Source organism: Centropristis striata, chromosome 21 (assembly GCF_030273125.1).
Source record: "Centropristis striata isolate RG_2023a ecotype Rhode Island chromosome 21, C.striata_1.0, whole genome shotgun sequence".
NCBI lineage: Eukaryota > Metazoa > Chordata > Actinopteri > Perciformes > Serranidae > Centropristis > Centropristis striata.
In genome coordinates this window covers 30,605,332-30,631,784 of record NC_081537.1, presented here as the reverse complement: position 1 = coordinate 30,631,784, position 26,453 = coordinate 30,605,332, and the positions used below count along the sequence as shown (strand labels likewise).

The following is a 26,453-nucleotide window of genomic DNA, read 5'->3' as shown; positions in this document are numbered from 1 at the left end:
TTCTAATTAAAACTACAGCAACAGGCGATGAGAACAGGTGTAATGCTCACTGAAAAATAGGCCATTTCAGCTATGATGAATAGATACTTTGATGCATACAGATGAAACTATAATGTACTGGTGGGGAAAACTGGGTCATTGCAGCAGTGCAGGATAGAATATGCATAAAGAATAGGCATTAGAAATGAAATATTACTCTTTGAAATGTCATAATAAAATGTAATGGCTATAGATAAACCCATCCATTTTATGCATGGCCATGTTAGATTAGAAATAAAGTTTTCATTCCAGCTTTATTTCTAAAAAAAAGTTTAAAAACAGTCGAAAGTGATGAACATGATAACTCAAAAGTTTTTTATTTCTTGACTTGGATATTTCATTAATTAATTCAAATGGAGCCTGTAGTCTGAATCATTTCCCAGAGCACAAGTTGGAATTGCTTGTTTTGTCCAACTAAGAGTCCAAAACCCAAACATATTTAGTTTACGAGCAAAGAAGTCTGAGAAATACCACTATTACTTCTGAGAAACTGCATCCAGTGAGTTTTATAGGCTGCCCAACATACTAGAAACGTTTCTGCGTGTTGGTTCCCCACTGAATGGAGCTGGTGACCCTTCTGTTGTTCACCCCTAACCAAAATCATGTCAGAGAAGAGATGAGAAGTTTTGTTTTGAAACAAAATTTTGAACTGAGCCATGTTTGTTTTGAAAAAGCTGACTCTTCAGAATGAAACACATCATTTGAACTGTCTGAGTCCACCACTACACTTATAACAAACATACTTATTTTAACCCAAGCCATGATCTTTTCCGAAACCTAACCATGTAGTTCTGGTGCCACAATTAACCCTGACTCAGTGGTCAACTTTTATTTCATGTCAAAACAGTATTTCACATTCCTCTTGATTGGCAAACGCAGCTTATCATTCATCTCAGAATGCTAGCTTCAAACATGGTTGGACCAGGACTGAACAATATGACAGGAAATCAAGGTTATAATATGTTTTTTTTTCATTAGTTTTAGTTTTAATTTCATTGTCAATTTTTGTTTTCAAATTCAGTTAGTTTTAATGAGTTTTTAGAGTGTGTTTGCTAGTTTTAATCAGTTTTATTTTTTTGGGAAAATGCTTAGTTTTAGTGTTAGTTTTAGTTTTGTTGTAATGGGGTATTTGTTGGATGCCAGATTCAATAAGGTCACAATAAATGTTGCCTTTATATCCTTTGTCTTACCCATCTCAGCCCCAATAAGTTTATTCAGGAATAAAACCAGATGGATGAAATAGATTTCATATCAACCAAAAAGGTTTATGTAGCCTATGAAAAAAGTTGACAAAGACGAAAACGAAGTACAGTTTCAGTTAGTTATCGTTTTTTTTAAAACTCTTGTTTTTATTTTTATTTCAGTTAACGAAAATGTTTTTTCAATTCTAGTTTTTGTTAACTATAATAACCTTTCAGGAAAAACAGTACCGAAGTGGTTTTCTTGCCAGGTTTGCCTCCTGACATCCCGGGGCTAAGTCTGCAAAAAGGACCGGTAGCTGCCTGGCTAAGTAAGCATACTTGCTAATGGTAGTTAGCAGTAGGTAGCTAACAGTTACTTTTGGAACAAGTGAAACTAAATCACATTGGTACTCTGTTCCCTGTCGTCAAACTGGCCTCACTGGTGATTAGACAGCATTGGTGGCAATCAACCAACGGCACTTATATCAAAGAATAACGATCGGTGATAGAATCGGGCATTCCTAAACTAAAGAGTACAACACAGAAACAGATGTTTGTGTTGTTTTAACTTATATAAGTAGTTCATTAGCGCAACATACTTAACTCAGTTACGTCACACACAGAATACTTAACTTAAAAGTCTTGAGACACTCACTTAACTTACATAACAAATGTATATACTTATACTTATTTTAACCCAAACCGTGATCTTTTCCTAAACCTAACCAAGTAGTGTTGCTGCCTAAACTAACCATGACTTTTTAAATTAATGTGCCAAGCAGCAACGCTAGCTGATAGAACCATATTATCTTTGTTCTATTATTCATATAATAATAGTTTGTTCTTTTTTTCATTCTTATGTTGATGCATACAATTTGGGAATGATTGATTCTAAGTGGGCGTGGCTTGCTACAACTGATCTAAATGTGTAGATGTTTCATTTTCCAAAATAAATCACCTGTACATTCGGAAATATTTTCGACACATTAAATGAATTGTGACAGAAGTTTGTCTCACTGCAAATACATTATGTTAACATACAGAAAGCTTAACTTAAAAGTCTTGAGACACTCACTTAACTTACATAACAAATGTATATATTTATACTTATTTTAACCCAAACCATGATCTTTTCCTAAACCTAACCAAGTAGTTTTGCTGCCTAAACTAACCATGACTTGTCAAAACAGTATTTTTTATCCTCTTGATTCCCAACTGCTCATCTCTACCGTAGCTTCACACAGCCAACACCAGCAACCAGTTTGATGACATGGAATACATTACTAAGGTTTTCTTGCTGGGTCTGGCTCACGACTAATGGCTAATGGCAGCTAGCAAACTGTTAGCTAGCAGATACTATAACGTGAAGAATTGACTTTGTATTCATTAATTTTCATTCATTACCATTAACCGCTTATCCACAATCGTATTCCCCATTGCTAAATTGATATGCCAATTCATGTTTAGTCATTTCAAAATGTTGGCATCAACTTGTTACCAAAGCACCAGTCCTCATGACAGCCCTGTCAGCATGGACTCTAACATGTGATGATTTGCTTTCAAATCCAGCCTGGGATCGTTGTTGCATATCCTGAAACACATATTTCCAATTGTGTGTCCAAATGACACATACATAATTTATGAAAAAAGGCTGGCATATGTTCTGTGTGTGTATCAGAGCATGAATAATATTGAGTGTGACAGAAAACATGGCACAAGGAATGAAATCTATCTACTGATGTCATGTATGAGGGCTTGAGCTGATGGTGTGAGCAGCTTGTGTGGGTATATGTTTTGGTGTTTTCATGGGTTGCCATTTCTGAACAAATAAAAAAAATGTCTCATCTGCAAGGAAAGCCCCCAGCCATGCAGAGACAATGGTAACCTAGGTAACGGCTGGTTGATATATCCTGGCAACAGTTGTTAAGTCTGCGGAGGAAGGCTCTGATGAACTGTTTGTTTCTCTCCGAGACGATAATTACAGCTAAGCTGCTTTTTCAGCAGGTCTTCGCTCTCTCGTCCTAATCACCTCACTGTCAGGAGGGAATGATGGAGGGATGAGTGTACCAAACAGGTGGAGTGTGGGGAAGGAGAGGGAGATGTGGGGGAGCTTTTGGCTGGTGAATGTGGGAGAGTGCAGGATGGATGTACTGCTGCATTCAAGTGAAGTAAATGGGAGTATCTTACTTTTACTCTTGTGCATCCCTTTAAAAACATCCACAGGTCTGCACCAAAACGCTGCTATGAAATGATGTATTAGTTGAATATTTTAACTGCCAAATATGTATTTATTTTCAGAATTTTAACCTTTTAAATGCCAGTTTGTTTGCATAATGCCCATTATGAATACTAACACAAAAGTTGCATGATGTTTTTTTTATTTTTCTCAGTCTGGGATATGTCAATAATTAGCAACAACATTGATTTTGATGGGGTTTTTTATTTTTTGTGCGGTGTCAGAATAAAATAACACTCCCTATTGTTACCTTCACAAAAATGTCTCCTTTTGTTTCACTACTATATTTATATAGAGTTGTTTTTTTGAAGAACTAACTAACAAATACCCAACAAATATTCACTCTTTTTCAGAATTTTAACTGTTTAAATGTCAGTTTGTTTACATAATGCCAATGTTGTTTTGAAAAAAAAAAAAAGAATTATCAATTAATGACTAAACTAAATTCTAGAGGGGAACAACATGGATTTTGATTGATTACATGAACTTCAAGTTGAAGTACTTCATAGTTCAGCAGCAATCGCTCTTGTAAGAAATTGGAAATTTGCATATATTTGCCCTATAAGGCAAATATAAGAAAGTAAGCTCAATAAAGAAGGAACATAGGGAAAATTCATTTTTTTTTGTTTATGCATTTACACATTTTTGATTCCAGATATAGAATACATACTTCATTGTATGATTTGAGGCGGTAATGGCTTTGAGATAATAAAAAATATGGTTTAAAGGGTTCAAATGGGAAATTTTTGTCTGAGTATCTGGCACAGTCAGTTTATTTTTGACTTATTATAGAAACTGAGGTTGAACTTCCAAAGTTCAAAGAAACAAAACAAAACAAACATGTTATTCAAAAGTTCAAAAGTTATTCAAAACAAAAGTTATTCCATATGCCACAGCCAAAATAATAATACAATATTAAATCTCCCAATGGATGCACAGGGATTAAAAGAAAGTGGAATCAGTTTTCTAGTATTTAATGAAAACTCACACTTAATGAATGACATTTTAATTTGACAAACAAAAACTGTGACATAACTCATGTTGTGATTGCATCACTGAAAATGCCTTCACAACACTTGATATTTCATTTGTGACTTTGTGATGCTTAGCTTGCTCTCAGAACTCACATGTATCACTTCAGCTGAAGTGTGAAAAAGCTGATAAACAGCACCCGGTGTGGGCAGAAGAATCCTCTGCCTGATGACTCCAGATGACTTGTGTTAACACGTCCAAGTTGTTTGTTTTACCTGTCAAGTTGTTCCGAGTCTTGAACACAGTATAAACACGCAGTTTCTTCTTGAAATTTTTCGACCATCAATGTACACAGAGTTGCAAGTGTGTTAGTATCTACCGTCCCAGACTTATAATTTTAAATCCCACCTGCCTGCTGCAGTGTTGCCAACTCCTCAAGAAAGAAAGTAGCTATTGGTCGTCCTAAAGTCGCTAGAAGTCGCTATGTGACGTCATTTCCTAATTTGCATAATTTAACATCTGTATGTACTCTTAATGGACGCTGTAGGAGAGAGGAATAATGTTGTGGGAGACGAGGGCGAGGGAAAAGGCCAACGAGAGGCCTCGTTAAGAAGAGTAAGAACGAGTCTCCAAAAGTCTCCAATAACACCAGAAAAAGTCGCTAGATTTGTCGTAAGTCGCTTTTTGGAAAAAGAGTCGCTAGAGGGGTCTGAAAAGTCGCAAAATATATCGACAAAGTTGCTGAATTGGCCTGCTGTCGGGAAGGTTTAGCATTAGGGTTACACAAAAAACAAATCGTCTGTTAGTTTGAACTGAAGTTGTTTTGGTTGTGTTTTAGCCACATGCTAAACAAGAACATCTGCAGAACCCAAAAGACAGTACCTTTCAAATGTAGCATCATACATGTATTTTGGTCTTGCTGTTATAAGCTTTTTTTGGCGTAACCCTTCGCTGAACCCTAGCCAGGGTTAGGGTTTAACCCCTTTAAAGGCACATGTCCGGAGAGGAGTAGGGGTAAGGGTGACAAACTGACTGTTTCTCTACGATTGACAATATCTGATGCAGGCTTTAATTAAATAAAGGAAAAAGGCACAACATTATACATTTTAGACCATCAACCAACCTACTTTCAAGAAAATCGTAAAAAACGTAAACTTGTTAAACCACAGCCTTGAGGTCAATAGGTGTCATTGATGTGCCTAATTAGTGGGTCCAATTTGCAACCCACATACCAATTTTATTGACTATTGGTCTTACAGGTTTTGCTATATGAACATTTACTTTTAATGGATAAAAATAAAAACAAGAAAGATGCGTAATGAGAACAAAAACATCAGGGCTCCAGCAGTGAGCCAATGAACTTTGTAAGACTAAAAATACAACAACAACAAAATAAAATGTTAGAAATCACGACATGAATGTCAACAGAATAATACAAAAGGGATAGAAAATAATGTGAAAACCAACGCCTAAAATGCTAAATCTACAGTTATAACATAATGCCTTTGAAGCTTTCTCTTCTTTTTTAAAGAAAATTAGAGTTCAGTTTGGGGGCATAACAACAGAAGACACTCTCACTGCTACTTTAATGGGACCCATAAGGAACATTTAAAATAAAAGCAGTGGACCATAGTGGCAGGAACATAAAATAAAGGAAAATCTGGTATGTAGGGAGGACTGCTACCATTTAAAGTTTTATAAACAAGTGAAATGACTATATATACTATATAATATATAATATATTTGGAAACAAAGAGATAGCCAGTGCTGCTTTTGTGGGAAATATTACTATATGATAATGCATTTATTGCTTTTGAAAAAGATTTGTTTTTCTATGTGTATTCAAAGAACTGATTGTGCCCAGTTTACCTACTTACATTTTTGACTCAGCTCGAGATTGAATGACTTGTCAAGAGAGTGTTTTCATTTATTTATGTATTTATTCATTGATTGGTGCAGTGGAGCCCCAGTCAATAGCCGAGGGAGTCTAAATAGAAGAGTGAAGCAGCACTTACTGTAGCAGACAGGCTATCCTATCCATAGTATATCGATCTGGTTTAACACTCTCTCTGTGGCTGGATTCCTCCTGGAGAGAGACAGAAAGGATAACTGAGGAGGAAGAGTGGGAGTGAGGAGGGAACAGGAGGAAGGCCGATGGATTGGAAAGGCAGATTGAGAGAAGAAGAGAAGCTGAGGCAGTCGGGTCGATCTCAGTATGTACAGTAATCCGGTCTGATTGAGGACAGACACCACAGACAATGGATGGATGGATGAATTACAATTTGATGTAACTTGTGTATTTCATGAAAATAAAATAATAATTAAAGGGGACCTACATACCCAATATGGGGTCATCCCTATGTTCCCCGGGACCTATGTTCCCCCGTTTTTCCCAAAAAGGGTCCTATGTTCCCCTGTAGCAATACATACCGGGGAGCAAAGGACCCTTTGGGTTAGGGCTAGGGTTAGGCCTATTTGCCATGGAATTTGGCAGTAATGGTAGAAAAAAAATACACTGTAAAAATGTCCCATTCTTTTTACAGAAAAAAACTGGCAGCTGTGGTTACCAGAATATTTTCGTAAAAAATACAGCACATATGTCAACATCTTTACAGAACAACTTGTACATTTTACATCCTAAAACTATAGTAATTAAAAAAAAAACAAAAAAACAACATTTTAAAGTTGTAGATTATACCGTCCTTTACTGCTAATTCAACAGGAGGATGATGCTTTTATACTAATTATTTATGCAAACTTTTCATGCCGATTTTGCTTATTGTGCAATACCAGTAAATTAGCATTCAGTTATTATTTATTGTACACTGAATACCAGTAAAATGTACAAGTTGTTCTGTAAAGTTGTTTACAGTTGTACTGTATTTTTTGCAGAATTATTCTGGTTACCACAGCTGCCATTTTTTTTCTGTAAAAGCAACGGAATTTTTTTACAGTGTATAAGACTTTCTGAAAAATTGTCCTATGCTGCCCACTGTTGCGGGGTTATGGTTAGGGTTAGCTCAAGACCTGCAGGTTTGCCACCCCGAACTAATCTTTCCTCATCTAGGCCTATTTACATATGTGCGTCAAACAGCCCGTAGGCCTACATAGGCCTATTTGCCATGGAATGTGGCAGTAATGGTGTAAAAAGTAACAGACCGGGGAACATAGGACCCTTTTTGGGAAGAGCTGGGAAAAAGGGTCCTATGTTCCCCAGTCACATACAAAGAGGGGAACATAGACACGCTCCCCCTAATATATTCATATCATGTTTAAAATCATTTGGTAAATGTAGGCTATGTAAAAGTAACACTTGGGAGCAAAAAGTTCAGATGTCCAACCATTTTTTTCACTCTTGGCTCAAAATCATCCTCCTCCCAGTGGTCCAAAGCTCCTGTGCTAGCGGTGTAAACACCAACACTCCCTCTGTCCTGGCAGCTGAGCTAACTAACTACAGCTAGTAGTTCGCTTTACTTTGCATAGTATAGAGCTTTCTGTGCATCAGGAAACTGTAAATCACAGAGTGAAGGCAGAGGAAAAACCAGATAAAATATTAATATAGTACGAATATTGAAACTCTACGAAATATGATCCAGTTTGACCAAAATCACTATTAACTGCTTGTGTCCTTGTGCCTACCACCAAATCATAGTCATGATGATTTACATTACTACATCAATATTTCATACTTAGAAAATGTAAACATGCGCTCTTGTTCTGTCAGTGTGTCATAAAAACTCTGGCAGTAAGAATAACTATAGAGGAAAAGACTTTTCTTGCTGATGGTGTTGTTTGCTTATGTAGGTCATATAGAGGTATGAATATTACATTGAGATTTGTTTAGAAACCAGTTAAACCTCCTTATAGCTGCTTTAAGTCTCTGAAGCCCGTCATCAGAACCACTGTATGTTTTCTTTAAAAGTATAATATACAACATTTATTGTAGAAAGAAACTGTAAACTCTCCCGTGAAGAGATCATAGGTCACAAATGTTTCCATTAGAAAAAGTAACCAAAACAATGCTTAAAATGTTGATATTTCTGTCAAAATCACACATTTTACATGACTTGTTTAAAATGTTGCCCAAAAAAAACCCCATTCCCAATTCTGGGATCTGCAGCACAACTAGGAAGCCATATGTTAATTGAAAATCAGACCGAACTGCAGGCAGTTTACACAGAGCAGAGAAGAGAGGTCAGGAAAGGTAGGAAATAGCTAATATATAAAGCATGGAGACCCTTTTTTTTCCTTACAATATTCATGACACTTGTGGGAACTTGCAGAAGTGTTGTTTAAATTAAATTTTGTTCCAATAAAGAAAAATATATCACAGAAATTCAACTTGCATTTTTTTTAGTTTTTTTTTTTAGGATTTATGTCATTATAAACTGTGTCATACGGCAGAAATTTAATTTTTGTCTTTTCTTCTTTCTTCTGAACAATTATGAGTTGTTTACATTTCTAACCATGATTGTGCTGATTCCATAAACATGCAGGACTTCTATATTGCAGTGAAATACAAGGCCACAGAGTAAAAATATAAAAAAAATAAGAAATTAACTCTTAAAACAAGATAAATTATGTAACACTTCTAAATCTAAAGGTTTTTTTTTATCTTGGTAAGAAACAAATAATTTGCTGTACACTGCTATTGCTGCTTGCAGCTTTAATTTATCTTGTTTTAAGAGTTAACTTCTTATTGTAAGCGTTCAACATGCTTATTTCTAGATTTAATAATCTTAATTTAATAAATATTGTCAAATGAAATGATCTTTCCATGCAGCAAGATCATTTCCCTCAGATTTAGTGTTTTTATCTTCTTTTTAGACACCTTTCTTTGCAGTGCAAGGAAGTGTGTGAGCAGAGCTGAAGGTCTGATTGAGAAAAATCAATCGATCTGCATTGTGCTTGTCCTCTCCAATGAAGTAAAGGCAGCCAAAAGTGTACAGGGAGTGTGTTCCTATAATGGAAATTTGAGAAGAGTCTGGCACAAAGCAGAGACTATATGGTGTACCTATCACCTTCACCATGCGTCCAAATCATTTAAGTAATTATATGAAGGTATCACTCTTAATTTTGTCATGATATATTGATGGTTAAAATGCAAGCTTAGCGCCTTTAACCGGCTTTAAATATTCAACACATCCTCTTGGATTTCAGACCTGTGATTGAGTCACACTAAAGGAGGTGAGACAAAAGCACAGAAGCTATTCCTCAGCGTCTCCTCCTTTCTTCTCTTTATGATTTATTAATGACACTTTGGATCAGCTCCAGCCCGGTTTAGGGGGCAGCGGAAGGAAGAAAGGGTGTGAGGATGGAGGAGGAATGGAGAGGTGACAGAGAAAGGGATGGAAGGGAGGATACAGAGAGTCTGAGAGACTGAATGTGCTTTTTTTTTTTTACATTGTTAACGTAATTTATTGGTCAAGCCTTTTGGAAAATGGATTCCTTTGCTTTCTTTCCAAGAGTCAGATAGTGAAGCAGCAAGATTAATACACTCCCAAGCAGTTGTAAGTTGCATTCGCTTGCTTTTGGAATTGCAATGTGCACCTCAATGAACTTTGAGATGCTGATTTTTGTGAGAATCTTTCATGCCAAGATGGACATTTTTTTTACTGATGCTATTATTTATGACCATTTTTGGTTTGCTTATGACCATCTGGTGCTTCTAAAACAGGTAGGCCTACAAGCCGCGGTAGTTGTTTCTTCGGCCATGGTTGATAACAAACAGAAATGGTGGAAAGAAATCTTATTGGCCTAATGACCTTGAATAATATATAGTCAATGGAATGTGTGAGAATCATGCTCTTTGATTTTTCAAGTGCATTCAACACCATCTGACCCAACATACTCAAAAACAAGCTGACAGAGATGGGAGTGGATCTTTCCTTCATCTCCTGGAACACAGATTACCTGACAGGAAGACCACAGTATGTCAGGTTGGGGAACTGTGTTTCTGGGACATTAATGAGCAGCACAGGGGCTCCACAAGGCACTGTTCTGGCTCCATTCCTGTTCACAATGTACACAGGGGACTTCAAAAACTAATCAAATCAAATCAACTCTGAGTCCTGCCACATCCAGAAGTACTCCGACGACACTGGTATTGTGGCGTGTATCAGGAACGGACAGGAATCTGAATATAGGGATAAATAAAGTAAAACAGGATGTAGTAGGAAGAAGTAAAGCCTGCCCATGTTCAGATGCCTTGTGCTGAAAAGTTAAGAGTTTTTTTACTTTAATGCACATCTAAAAAACAATGGAAAACAATGGTCTTGATGGTGCCACATTTTTGGCAACACCCCAAAAACTGCTGTTAAACTTGAGTAGCACAAGGTGAAAAATCACATTGGCAACAAATTAACATGCTGTATCTTGTTTGTGTAAACCTACACTCCTCAAGTGTGTGTGTGAGAGAGAAAGAATTGTGGAGTGGTGTTGCAATGCAGAGGAGAGAGAGAAAGAGAGGACACAGGCAAGGATACAGCATCCATGAACAATGATGGCCATTAAACAAACAGTCCACTGTCAGGACTCCAGCAGTAGACTGGTCTCCCTGCCTCCCCTTCTCTCTCTCTCTGTGTGAGCTTGCTCCGTACAGGACATCAGGACTGGACTGCTGTATTTTCTTGTCCTTGGTGTCTTTATCCACCTGGGCTCTCCTCCATTAGCTAGATTATCTCCTCACTACAAATGGGTCAGCAGATCGGCCATAGATAATCAGTCAGAGGGAGCAGGAGAGGAAGGGGATGCTCCGGAGATGGAAAATAAAGATAAAGATGAAAAAGGTTGTGCTGAAGTGTGAGCAGAATATTTTAAAGACTCACAAGGGTGCATTTGCATGTAAAACCGGGCCTCCATTATCAACCAAAATTACAATGTAGTAATAGAGAAGAGCATCCTGCAGCCTCCGATGATTTACCTTGTGTTCCCAAATGAAATCCTGTTTTCATTAGTCATTCATGGGAAACCCTCTCCGTGCACAGAAAGTGAATACTCTAAAAGCGCAAGCATCAATCCAGAGATGTTGTGCATTGCTTCCAACAACCACCAGCAAGAAGCTAGGTCAGCCTGTATGTTACATGGAAGGCAGGACCAAAAAATCCACCAAGCAGTTGCCACTGCCTGAGTGCACAGTAGTAATTAAAGATATTAGCATTCCCTACCTCTTGATTTTTGCAGCTGGATGACACTGCTTAGAAAGATTCAATCAAACTGAAACTGGTTTCCGTGTCACTGAAAATGATACCCCAGCTTGTTACATAGGTTTTGTGATTACTGTTGGCTAAAAAAATGATGCAAATATGGAAAAAAAAAAAAAAACTACTGTTCCTCAATTGGCCACTTGAGACCGGCCCCACCAGCGAGTCATTTCCCATAGACCCACATGTTAAAACGCCAAAATAATTATCGTGTGCGCGCGTGAATGTGGACTAGCATTGAGATAGAGTAGTCTTTTGCACTAGGTGTTTTCAGCTCTATGTGGTGTGGGGTGGGTGGGTTAATGGGTGTGGGAGTTATGGAAGGGTAGGTTGGGGGGGTTGGTGGGGTGGGTCTGGATAACCAATTATTAGCATTGAATAAGACTGATGATTGATTTTGATTAAATACTATGAAACTCTGATATTGATGAAATTCTGAAATTGCTGTTTTTTAATTGTTGTTGTTTTGATGTACGTCCTGGTACCTAACTTTGACGACCCATGGAAATGAATAAAATGAAATCCTAAAAAAAAATGTTTTTTAAAAACGCCGAAATAAACATTTTTACGATGAAACAACAACAACAAAAAAAACTGTTTTGTCTCTATGGCAAATTTTATACATTGTGATACATTTTTATACAACTCACTTGATATATTCTGAACATTCCGACACTGAAATGGCATTTTCAGACGGACAAACCAGAAGAAAATTAACCTTGTTTGAGACTTTCCTGTCTTAGCAACAAACTCACGCGAGATCCAATTTTTTTTGTCAACATAGCTTTGTGAAGTAATTTTTGTAATGCTAAATGTTGCTAATTTTAGCAAAGAAAATATAAATTCATCATGCTTGACATTCAAAACACTCCCAACATGCCCACTTAGTAGACAGGAAGCATATACCATTTCATAGCGCTGAAGCTGCTTGTAATATTTCATCTTTTCTAATAGAGTATCTTTTATGCTAACCAAGCTAGCAGCTAGCTTTTGGCGAGCTTCACCTCCTCGTCCAAATATTGTCTCTTCTTATCACTTCTAGCTTCAATCTAAGATGCGGAGTGCTAAAATGCCAAACTCAAGCTTCAACAGCGGGAGCCCACAAACCAATGGGTGACCTCACAATGGCTGCAACCATTATTTGAAAGAAAACAAAGTCATAATCTCTGCAAAGTACTGACATCATGTTCCAGGAATTGTGGGTATTGAAGCTCAGAGTTTAAGGCTGTAATTTACAAAATTGTTGTTGGAAGTGTTGCTTCCAGAAAGAAAAAGAGAACAAAATAGTGTTTTCAAAATTTCAGACTGGAAAGGATGTGCTGTAATTAGTTTTTTTTCTGTTCTAGTAAATAAAATCACATGCATAATATTCTTCATTGAAATGTGTATTTTGTTAGTTGTTTTATGTTTTGCAAAGTATTCAACAGTATTTAAAGATTATTTTTATCCGGAGAATCTACATTACTTTTAGATAGCATCTTCATAATGATATTAAAGGGACAGTCCTCAGGTTTTTCTTACCTGTAGTGCTGTTTATCTATATGTATGGTTTTGGTGTGAGTTGTCAACTGTTCGAGATATAGGGTATAGAAATGTCTGCCTTCTTTTGAATATATCATACATTGCTTTAAGCGCCACAAGCTTAAGTGTTTCCACTAGGGGGAAAAGTCTCCACAGGGAATGTCTCAGGCCACACCCTCTCAAAAGTCCGCTCACTCTGTGTGTTTCCACTACAAGTTAGTCCCCAGAGGGATTTAGAGACTTCGGAGGTGACGTATAGTTTTCGCCATAAAGCAGCTGAAAGCAGCATGGCTAATTATGTACAGAGTCTGCGCTGATCATAAACATAGTGATTGTGAATTAATGGCATTGCTAACTGTGCACAGAGTGTCTGGTGCTTGTTGTAAACAGAGATCGCTAAGTGAACACCCCCTGCAGCAGCACATACACACTGTACTGCTACAGAGCTAACTGTAGCTAACTGCTGCCAATGGCGGCTCTTCTTAACAAGCCGGCCTCTGGCTTGTTAGTGGCTCGTCTCCAGTCTCTTTCTTGACAAATAGTTGCTAGGGGGGTCTGAAAATTTGCTAAATTTCCCTAAGTTGGGAACACTGCTTCGCCAGCTTTAACAAATGGTGTGTGTTGTTGTCGGGTAGAGTACTACGTCATGTCCCACTTAGCGATGTATCCAATCAGTAACCAGGCTGTTTTCAGGGGAGGAAAAAGAACCTGCTCTACAACAGGGACGAAAAAAGTCCCGACAAAAGTTTGCTCCGGACTGCTCGTATTCAAATTAGGGGCGTTTCGGTGAGTGAGACCCGCCTCATTCCGGGTATTGCCCGGCAGTGGAAACAGCCCTATAGTCGCAAAATGGCTTATATCTCCAACACTGGGCAACTCACACCAAAACATATTATTTCATAAATTGCACTACAGATAAGTGATATGTGTCTGCCCTGTGATAGTCTGGAGACCTGTCCAGGGTGTACCCCGCCTCTTGTCCAATGTCAGCTGGGATTGAATTGAGTTGGGATAAGCGGTTAAGGATAGTGAATGAATGAATGATTTTGTGGTCACTGTCCCTTTAAGTGATTCTGAAAGCTGGAAGAATACGTTGAGTGCTTCCAGTGGGTGTCTCTTGCTGTTGAACAAATTCACTAACCCCAAGGTTGACATTGATGGTTTGTTTTTAAAAAGCACTTTGCTGAATAAAAATTGCTTTGATTGATTGCAAGTGGCCAAAGTATCAGCGGGATACCGGGCTCTGCGGTTATCAAACACTTCTTAGTGTTTGATTAGGAGAAGAAAGTCCCTCAGGCACATTTGCACATTCACAAGAAAATTGCTTTGTTAAGTTTGATTTTGTTTGATCCGGGACCAGTTTGTTTGAATTGGACTATTTTATGTGCAGGGAGGACAAAGTCACATTTTGCAAGCCTTTTTGTTGACATAGATTGGAACAATTACAAAATAATGAGTTTCCTGGAGGGAATGATAGCAAGCATATAACTTTATTACTGTTATGTATTATTAAGTAGGTGTTGCAGTTACGGATGTCTTCTGCGTTTATTAGTTCTAAGCTAACTGCACCTCATTGCCCATCAGACTATTTTACAGAAATTGGAAGAGTGCAACAACAACTAGTAGTTAGATTTCCCATTTGGTAATGCGGACTCGGAGTGAGCAACACACTTAATGACTTAAGACCCTTGACTTTCCTGCTCGGGGGCAAGAAGACGGAGAATTCCCTCAGTGTGTGATTGTTACAAGAGAGAGAGAGATATTCAGTAATAAACCATGACTGTGAAGAATAAGTTGGTTAACATTTGGGTTAGATAAGCAGCAGAGTGGGTTGATGGCAGAACGTGTTGCTGATGAAAGGCTTTCAATCTGATTCAGCATGAAAACACTCCATCTGTCTGTTCTCTGTGGTTTTTCCTCTCTCCTCCTCTCCCTAATGACATGCACTAGCTTTAATAACATCAGACTCTCATCATGAGCTGGTGCCCATGTAGTGATCTGTTGTTATATTGTTATATAATATACATATAGTGTATTGTTATATAAAGGTTGGGAAGAGTTGCTTATATGGTGCTTATACTGTTGCTTTTGCAGTCCAGCAAGATACACATACACCACATTAAAAACACCTCCTAAACACACACTCTAAAAGCTTTCTATCACTCACAATTCATTTGCTGCAGAAAATCTAGTGTGACAGCTTGCCTGTCACTCATGTGTGGAGGCGAATAGAATGCAAACAATATGTGACTAAAGGCATATCACTGGAGAGGACAGATGAGTGGTTAGTTCATAGTAAGTGATAAGTGACAAGATAGATTATGAAGAAAGGAATATGCAGCTGCAGTGGTAAAGCGGTATAATCCAAGAATTTCATAACAGATAAAAGACCTAATGTAATAACAACAGTTGGGTGGACATAGCAACCATGATGTTACTCAGTGGTCTTTTTGGAGTCAGAAGCCAAATTTTAATTAGAGGGTGGGCTTAAGTTATCAGCTAGCGCTAGTGCGCTATGTTCCCCAGGTCCTATGTTCCCCGTTTTTCCCAAAAAGGGTCCTATGTTCCCCTGTAGCAATACATACCGGGGAGCATATGTTCCCCGCACTCTATCAGTCTTTACGGTAGACTCTCAGCATGGCCAGCAGGCCTACCGTCACATGGCCCACCTTAGCTCAAGCAGCCCAAAACTTAAATTTGCACAGCAGCTACTTTCTGGTTACTTTGCAGTTCATTGTTTTGCTTTTTAAATCTAGCATTACTCATGGTTAGGGGTGGGAATATACAAACATATTGTCTTGCATCGAGGCTTAGCTTTTTCCTTTTAGGGTTAGGGTTAGGGTTAGGGTTAGGTTATTTGCATACGGGCGTCAAACAGCCCGTAGGCCTACATAGGCCTATTTGCCATGGAATTTGCCAGTAATGGTGGAAAAAGTAACAGACCATAGGATCCTTTTTGGGAAAAATGGGGGGGGAAAGGCTCCTATGTTCCCCAGTCTCATACAAAGAGGGGAATATAGGACCCGGGGAACATAGACACGCTCCCGCTAAAGCGCTACCTAGCAAGGTTAGCAAGTTGAAAAAATTAACAGCCAACGTATTAGACTGTCTTTTAGTACAATTGAATGCTGAAAAAGACTTTTATGAGACCAAAATTTCAGCCTGACCAATTGTATAGGCTAATATACACTGTCAGTATAAATGTTGTCCAATATACGGCAATTTTTTTACAGAATATAATGCAGAAAAAGTGTTTGTGCAGGAGAGTGCGCTCTGACTTACAACCCAGTGGCACAGCACAGAATAAGATAAAAGATGACAGTAGATACACCGACAATAAAGCCTGTTTGCTAGCTAATCTTGCTAAAGTCAAACATTTTGACTTTGTAAAGTTGATAAATCTAAGGTGTTAGCAAACTATTGCCTTTTTACTCATTCAATGGACATGACACAACATTAGCACGGTGCGGTAGTTATCCTTGGAAGTAGTTCTTTAAAGGCTAACCCAATTATATAAGGTCAGGAAGTAGTAGTTTTAGTGCATGAACCTAATTAAGTAGTTCCATGTCACATTACCAGCATGTTTAAAACAGCCATCATCACATGTTTAAATCAGCAACTGTTATTTTGTAGGATATCATGCGAACCATGTTGCTGAAATTCTCAAACAAAATCACACAATCCCTTCAGGAGAACATGTTGAATTATCAGCCCTCTAGCAGTGTGTACGTGTTTGTTTCACACATATTTGCCACCCCGATAGTGAAAACATTACAGAATACCCAAAGCCATTTGTCATCTGCACTGCTGTGCAGTGAGAGTGCCCACGCTCACCTCATTACTTATTCAGCAAACGTATTTCCAACATTATTTATCACATAATTTCTTCTCTGATAAAACAAACTCCCCAGCCTCAAATCGAGCGTAAAAACTGAGGAGGCTCCATCAAAATTTGTCAATTCCATTCATCTTTTCTCACTCTATCCATCATGATTTGCATAAAAATAACAATGGTGGAAACCCTGCCAGGGAAATGATGAAAGAATACACCCGTGAGTTTCCTTTTATATCTCTCTCTGGTATTAGTCATCCATTCTTTCTTACTTATCTGTCAGATATAGAATGGCTGCTTAACAGTATAACAGTACAGTAGCTGCAGGAGGACAGATGGGCGGACTGACGATGATGGACAGGTGGATAGATACAGACAGACAGGAAGGCAGGTTAGATGAGGACAGGAGGGTTAAACACTGGTCAATGTTCTCCATTCTTTAGCTGCCGAGCATACCTTTCAAAGTAAAGCTCTTCCTGGGTGGCATTATGTCAAGTGTGTTCCAGGCTACTGTTGCCATGTGATGTGGCTGGAAAGCTGTATGTATACCATCTTTCATGTGTCCTGATGCTTTGGCACAAACACACACCCTCTGCGATAAGGGAGGACGAGCTTAGAAGCTTCACAAGCCATATATCTTTGCTGACTTATACAGTATGAATCTCATTACATTCTTCCCAGAGTTTGCCCTTGTAACGATCTCCCCATATCAAGATGTATCATGCCAGAGTGTGTATTACAAGATGTAAAAGTGTTTTTCGTCCTCGACTCCATCCCGCTGTGTTTATCTGCTTTGTGTGCTTTAGTTTGGGAATTCTCCTCACGCAAACTCCCTCCAAGGTTGGGCCTCCCCCGTCCACTTTTTTTACTGCTTTTCATTTCTGAGTCCTCCTTCGGTTGCCCTTCCCCCGTATCAGCTTCATCAACACTGGCACGGACTCTGACGAAAAACAGTGCACGACTTCCTGTCGTTTCCATCGTTTGTTTGATACACTCCATTTCTCCTCTGCTGTTTCTTCATTCCAGATGAGGGGAAGATGGGTCAGTTTTCACTGAGCACACCAAACTTCATCTGGCTCTCATCAGGGGCTAGCAAGTGTTTTTGCATGGACTGTTTTTCAACAGACATCATTCATCATCCGCTTTTAAGTTTGTTTATGCAACTCCGTGTGACGAAAAATTACCCTAATATTTGTATTATATTGCGCTGGGGATTTATAGCATGTCTATGGCACTCAAACATGACTTTTCCCATTGGTATCGTGATACTGTTACAAACATTTCCCAAAGGGACTATACATTTTCAACACTGGAACCACGGTGAATTTAATAGATATTCTTTCTCTTACAGAGCCTTATACTGAGATTGAATTGCCATCCTGCTGCCACTTTATTATTAAGTTGGACATTGTGGGCATATGAGCAATTTTGTTTGGAAGGGTTGGCTGTTTTCCATCCATCCATTCTCGTCTGCTTATCCTGGGCCGGGTCGCAGGGGCAGCAGGCTAAGCAGGGCATTCCAGACGTCCCTCTCCCCAGCCACAACGTCCAGCTCCTCCTGGGGGACCCCGAGGTGTTCCCAGGCCAGGAGAGAGATATAATCCCTCCACCGTGTTCTGGGTCTTCCCCGGGGCCTCCTACCAGTTGGACCTGGAACACCTCAAACGGGAGGATCCATACCAGATGCCCAAACCACTTCAACTGGTTCCTTTCGAAGCGAAGGAGCAGCGGCTCTACTCCGAGCTCCCTCCGGATGTCTGAGCTCCTCACCCTATCTCTAAGGCTGAGCCCAGCCATCCTACGGAGGAAGCTCATTTTGGCCGATTGTATCCGTGATCTCATTCTTTCGGTCACCACCCAAAGCTCATGACCATAGGTGAGGGTTGGAACGTAGATGGAGCAGTAAATCGGGAGCTTTGCCTTCAGACTCAGCTCCTTCTTCACCACGACGGTCTGGTACAACGCCCGCATCACTGCTGACGCCGCACCTGTCCATCTCACGCTCCGTTCTACCCTCACTGCTGAACAAGACCCCGAGATACTTGAACTCCCTCGCTTGAGGCAGTACCTCTCTTGTCTGGTTGGCTGTTTTGAAGGGCCATAATGGTTTGTGTATTAGTGCTGAACTGTCAAGATATGGACCTTATGATTCAATGCACGTAAAATACACAGTTTGTCGGTTGTTACACGTAATGTGGAACCACAAGCATGAATTCAAACCTTGATGCACAAAGACTGGAAACCAAATAGCTGGTTCTATATGAATATAAAAAAATCTACCAGTACACCATAAGCTCACTTATGAACATTAATGGAGCAATTTATTTTCTGTCAAGTCAAGTTGCAATGAGACTTGACTCGGACATAGAGGATAAAAACTCTTGTCTTGACCAGACATGATGACTCAAATGACATGTCTATGTTCAGTTTTTAAATATTGTTAATGTTGACATTACAAGTGTCTTTGTAACGTTACCTGGTACTACAAAGTCAAAATTTGAATCAGAAAGTGGCTATGACATCTGACGTTAGCTAGATACAATCTGTTCTCTCACAACTCTGTAGCTAGCTGACGTTAGCATGATAACGATTGATATGACCAAATTATATTTCAATGTTGATCCATTTTAAAATGTTGCGTCATTTAATCATATTTCAAATGGCTGTTATCAGTTGAATAATTATGTTTTATTATTTGATTGAATTGAGAATTCACTTGCCCAGGATGAAACGCTTGGGACTTGCTTTTGACTTGGACCAAATGACTTGAGACAAATGTCTGGTTTTGGACTGTTGATCAGTCAAAACAAGATGAAAAAGATATAAAGTGCCAATAACCAAAGATTTTCAGTTTAAAATAATATATGTAATAGAAAAGGTCAATAAATGCTCACAAATGAGAAGATAAATGGATGTAGAGACTAGTTGGATTTTTCACTTAAAATGTACCCAAAAACCTAAGACTCAGAATAGTTGTATCTTTAGTACCTCCCTGTCTTTAAGCACATACCAAGATTTTTTTGTGCAAGTTACTTTCTCATAAAAGTGCAAGTTGATTCCTTTTGACCTGGTGTCTATGGTGGCCAGCCATTACAGAGCATTATACAGCTGCTGCTGCTGCTGCTACTGGTGTGATGTACCTATTCCCAGAGACTACCAGATACCATTAGCCCAGAGTCGCTGCTGTTGATGGGAGGACAAATCTGCGCTGTGCTGTGCTGTTAACTGTTTACCCATTTACCTCCTCTCTGTAGCCTGCAGGCCATCTGTCAGCTCTGGATATGTGTGTATATGTACAGTGTGTGTGTGTGTGTGTATGTGTGTGTGTGTGTGAGAGAGAGAGAGAGAGAGAGAGAGAGAGAGAGAATTCTTTTTTTTTCTGTTTTAATACTGCTTTGGTGTATAAATCAGAGAGGGCTTGCATTTGCATCGGCGGATCATAAGTCAGTGGGTCCCTGGGCACAAACATGTAAAAGGCCCCACCACCTCTCTTTGTGTTATTTTGTAGTTATTTTTTGTCTGGGCTTGTTTTGATCCTGTGTAGCCATTTTATCTCTCTTTATAGTCATTTTGTCTTTCTTTGTAGTCTAGGGTTAGGGTTAGTAACTAACCTTAACCCTAACTATTGAAAAAAAAATCAGGTTTTATTACTTTTTTTCTCTTGAAATGATGCCTAATTTCGTATATTTGACTAAAATTGACCAATAATAATGAAAAAAATATGAAAATTAAATATCAATTTGTTGGTCATGAGTTGCCTTAAAAGGTGAAAAAAGAACTTGGTAATATTTTTTTCTACATGTCCTAAAACCAGTCTAATGTCATGGGGTCCTTTTTGACCCCTGAGGACCATGGGTTCTATACAATTTATAAAACAAGTAAAAATGTATGAAGAAAGTTGAAATTGATATCATCTATAAAGGATGCAGAGGGGCACATATGCTGAAAAACCACTACTCCACAAATTTCAACCAATTCTATGAAAGTTAACCTACATTAATCGTATTTTGAAAATGATTTGGGGTCAAAAAAGACCCCATGACATTAGACTGGTTTTAGGACATGTTGAAAAAATTATTACCAACTTATTTTTTTCATTATTATTGGTCAATTTTAGTCAAATATACAAAATTATAGTTATAGTTATAGTTATAGTTATAGTGAAATAATAATTTATTGATGGGAATGTACCGAATAGGTTGTGTCGACTTTTATTGAAACTTTAATTCCCACAAAAAGGGACTATTAAGGGAGTACAGGAGGGTTAAGGTGACCAACCTGCTTCTGCACACACACACACACACACACATAAACTCAGTCAGACATGTGTTGCAAATTTGTTAGACAGACAGACTTGGAGTCGATGCGAGGAGGGAATTCCTTCATCTGCACGCCCCTTCGAGCTGCACATGTGCTCAGCATCTGCTCCACACACACACACACACACACACACACACACAAACACACACGTAAGGAGAGAGAGTGTGTGGGAGACGAGATGAAGATAAACTCTGATCAAGGAAAAAGAAAAAGCTTTTTTCAGGCATTCCACAGTGGTGCTCTTCTCTAAGCGCTGTCCTTCCAACCTCCCATCACAGCCTGAAAGAGGCTCTAAAGAGCTGCTGGAGAGCCTGTTGAGAGTGTGTGCCGTCTCAAGGTTACGAGGCGGACTGATCTGATGCTGCTCTTTTATGTACCATTGATGCCACATTCCCCTCTCAATGACAAGTGATTCATCCGCTCTTGACGTCTCAAAGGGGATGCACATATGCCGCTCGCTCCTTTGAAGGTTGATTGTGCGAGGGTGCATGTGAATACATGTATTTGTCAGGCACACAAACATTGCGTGTGTGCCGCGCTGCGTACACAAGCGCAAACACACGCACTGCAGTGTGTGTGTGAGGTGTTTTTCTAACTTTCTGCTCTGTAAGCTGCATTTAGAATGAAAGCATATTGTTTGCCAGAACACATGTATACTGCAGTCATATCTAAAGGCAACAATGTAAATGGGATTCAGAACATTAGAGGATTAATTACCACTTGCCCAGCGAGAGTGGGAGAGCGTGTATTACATGCAGGATATAATTGGCTTTCATAATATTGCCCTAACATTTTCTGTGTTTTTATTCCCAGATGATAAAGCAGGATTTCAGTGTATTATAGCTATGAGAGCAATGGAAGCATTTGGTGTGTTGCTGTCATACTTATACATCTTTCTTTCCCTCCACACGTTGCAGGATGTTGGAGTATTCCCCCAACCTGCAGAAAGTCGGCTTTTTTTCGGCGGTGAGGACGGTTCGTGTGCTGAGACCTCTGAGAGCCATCAACCGAGTGCCAAGTGAGTGCAGACCGACCTACCTCTCACACTACAGCTCTGCAACTGGTGTAAAATATAAAAATTTGGGTAACACTTTCTATGAAGACTACATCTATAGTGCATTATGAGCGCATTCATAGTGAATTATAATGCTCATTATAATCAATCATAATGCATTATGACTGCATTCATAAACACATATAAAGCTTCATGATGCACTATATCAACAGTTATAAATATAGCTTATAATGACTTATAAATCCAAGTGTCTTATGAGTGCTCTTGACTGGTTATAAACTACAGGCTGACTGATGAGGCTTATAATACATTACAACTACTCATACCCCTCTATACACACACCTCAACAATCAATTGTTATAAGGACTCATAGGATGCCATAAGTATAAATAATGACTTATGATGCAGCATAGCTTCTTTTAAATGCATGACAATGTGTTACACTTTACTTAACGGCAACAATGAAACATCATGATTAGCTATACTGCATTATAGATGCATCTATATGAACCTCACTTTACTTAAAGCAAACATTGATCATTTATTTATACTTATGGCATCCTATGAGTCCTTATAACAATTGATTGTTGAGGTGTGTGTATAGAGGGGTATGAGTAGTTGTAATGTATTATAAGCCTCATCAGTCAGCCTGTAGTTTATAACCAGTCAAGAGCACTCATAAGACACTTGGATTTATAAGTCATTATAAGCTATATTTATAACTGTTGATATGCATCATGAAGCTTTATATGTGTTTATGAATGCAGTCATAATGCATTATGATTGATTATAATGAGCATTATAATTCACTATGAATGCGCGCATAATGCACCATAGATGTAGTCTTCATAGAAAGTGTTACCAAAATTTGTGTATCATTCATTCTTTCCATTTTCAATTGGCAATCAAAAAGCAAATAATGAAAAATTGAGTGATTATTTTGTTTTTTATTATAACATACAAAAAAAAGAAAAGACGAGAGGAAGCAGAGATCTGAAGCTTTTTCTTTCATACTTCACAGGGAAGTGGTAGAAAACTTGACCAGTGCAGACTAAAGCAGGGAGTACTGGGTCTTTCAGGGCTAAACCAGAGAGAGGAGGTGTTTGAATCTTCACTTTAAGGTTTTTATGGTGTCAAACCAGCTTTTGACTTGGTCCTGCATCCATGGATCTACAATTCAAACCAGGTTTTTCAGTTTAACAGTGCGCATTTGTTCATTTCCTTTTGGAACTTCCACAGTGAACTGATGATTGGTTTGATTAAGCTTAGAGAGCAATTTCAGACAGGAGGGTTATCAGGTTGCAGACTCAGCCAGAAAATATATGATTCACTCGTCAGAAAGGCTTCTCAAAACAAACACAAAACACAAAAAATGAAAAAATGCTTGTTTTTTTTTTTTTAATATATTTCAATATTAGGCTCAGATCAAAAATACGAAATGGAAAAACGAGCACCAGGACTGAATTTGATTTTAATATTTAATTGGTCGGGTTTATGTGACCCGGAAGTTTGACTGCGGTCCAGTGAGCCGTCATTCTCTAATAATAATAATATATAATATAGTGCACCCGTATTGTGATATTTATGGTAAATTCATTGAAACTGCTCAGAGCGAGCTGACATGAAGGATAAACACTTTACTGTCATTTTTTCTCACTTTTTTCAGCATAAATCTCTTACCCACAGAGAGAAGATGAAGTATTAACTTAAATGAAATACAAATACAGATGAAAAAATTAAATTGTGCGCCAATTGAAAATGGAAAGAACAAATGATACACGGATTCCATAACACTCTGCCCTGTAATATCGCAACGCTTTTGGTTTTCATCTGGAGACAAATACACTTCTTTGGTCTTGAAGTAAAGCCAAGCTATTCAACTTTAGTTTGACCGCTGTGAGTTAGTTTTAAGAAGTAGATTCCAGTGCAAGTTCGGGGTGATAACTAGGGCTGGGTATCAGTACTCAATACCTTTCAGGTATCCACCGAAACAACCCGGTACCAAGTAAGGGTAAATGGTAAATGGTAAATGGAGTGTCTTTCGGCCATAGTTTTTTTTTTTTTTAACAATATTTTTATTAGTTTCCAAGTTTTACAATAAAATTCAAACAAACAAAAGTAAATGATAACATACATTAAGAATGCAGAGCAGAACCCAAACCTTCATACACACACCCATTCACACCAGGTAGATTTGCACGAAATTATATAGGCCTATGTATACATACACGCACACATACATACACATGTGTGCATTGCACACGTATACATATCTAAACAACATGTACATACATATATTCTTATAAAACACAACCATATACATACTTATACATACATGTAAACATATACACATAATAATAACAAAGATAATTTGAATTTCTTGACCGTATTTTCCAGATGCTTTAATGTTCACATATGGTTCCCACAATTGTACAAATTCCTTCAGCTTTCAATAATGTCAGTCAGTCTTTCCAATCCGATGCACTCTGATAGTTCTTTTTTCCATTGTTTTAAAGAAGGAGCCTCCATGCTCTTCCAGTTCAAGGCAATAACTCTCCTGGCATGCAAAAGTCCGAAGTCCAACACTTTTGTCTGTTTCTTTGTATGTTTAAAAACCTTGGGATAAATTCCCAGTATACAACGTTTTGCACAGAAGGGGATCCTGACTCTAAACACCTCAGACATACAATTGATAACCTCATTCCAGAATCTTTGTATCTTTGAACATTCCCACAGACAGTGAATAAGAGTACCTTAATTATATTGGCATTTAGCACATGTATCTGGAATTTTCGGCCATAGTTGATGATGAAAAAGAAGTGCCAGCGTTGTTTACATTGGCACATCTCATGCAAGTAACATGAGTAAACATAAGTAAGATCCAGAGAGTAACTCAAAAATGTCCTTTGCATCTTGTGTGAACACACACGACTTGGTGTCCTGCCATAGTGTGAGTAACTCTACAGAGACTCTAAACAAGGTTGATGCTTTAAGACCGCTTTGTCTTCATCATCAAAATGGACAGACTCATATATAGTCATCCAGCATTTACATTTTTTTTTGGACAGCGGATCAAAGGACAGGAGTTGCCAAAACCAAAGTATGCGCTACACACTCAATCTGGACTGGATTGGATCTTAATCCAGAGCAGGCCACTTATTACATAATGTAAGGATATACAGTGTTTTCTTGTGTTTGAGCTTTGGTGGCGTGATGGAACTTAACCACATAGTTATTAGTGGTTGTACGCATACAGTGTGTGACATCCGTTGCAGACTGCAAGACTACACAGAGCCATCTGTGTGTGTGTGTGTGTGTGTGTGTGTGTGTGTGTGTGTGTGTGTGTGTGTGTCCCTTGTCAGTTTCTGTAGTGCATTTACTCCGGGCCAATCACAAGACATCATTTTACTATCATGACAATAATTTGCCTATGTCAGTTAGTGATGTTTTATTGTTATGTTAACAGCAAGATGGCATATTTAAAGTGTGTAATAAAAGAAAATTAAGAGAGTTGAGGGGGTGGAGAGAGACATATGCAGTAATTTTGTCAGCGCTAAAAATATTTGCTCACACTGCAGCTGCTTCAACACCTTTGACATTAAAGTAACAGTTTGATATTTTGGGAAATACACTTATTCAGTGTGTTGCAGAGGTCAGATGTTGTTTTAGCCACACAAAATGTTTACGTTTTCACCGTATTTAAAATATATTCAATGCTTTACATGCCTTTGTGCTTTGATGGGAAGTTGAGACGGTTGATCCATCTAAACTGTCTGCAAAGCCACCAGACTCCATTGACAAAGAAAGCAATTTTGCAAGAACAGAAGAGTTGCAGGTCTACTGCTGCCTTGATCAGTTAGTTTGTTTTGTGTTATTGTGTGACTTTCAGTGGAACACTGCAAAAAAGGTGTGTCTAAAAACCAGATGAAAACACTAAATCTGAGGGAAATGATCTTGCTGCATGGACAGATAATTTACCTTGACAAGATTGTTAAATCTAGAAATAAGCATGTTGAACACTTAAAATAAGACATTAACTGTTAAAACAAGATAAATTATCTAACACTTCTAAATCCAACGTTTTTTTATCTTGGTAAGAAATAAATAATTTGCAGTGCATTCTACTCGGGCCAGT

The 26,453-nt window shown here is 38.4% G+C and overlaps 1 protein-coding gene across 4 annotated transcripts in view; it reads left to right on the top strand.

Annotated features, from left to right (window-relative positions):
- cacna1g (calcium channel, voltage-dependent, T type, alpha 1G subunit) overlaps positions 1–26,453 on the top strand; it is a 405,931-nt gene that overhangs the window by 160,313 nt on the left and 219,165 nt on the right. For all 4 annotated transcript variants that reach the window (XR_009389430.1, XM_059324455.1, XM_059324456.1 and 1 more), the window contains exon 5: positions 22,221–22,321. Coding sequence is in view for 3 of the 4 variants with exons in the window: in XM_059324455.1 (XP_059180438.1) it covers positions 22,221–22,321 (101 nt within the window). In the remaining variant the exon portion in view is untranslated. The remainder of the gene's footprint in view (positions 1–22,220; positions 22,322–26,453) is intronic.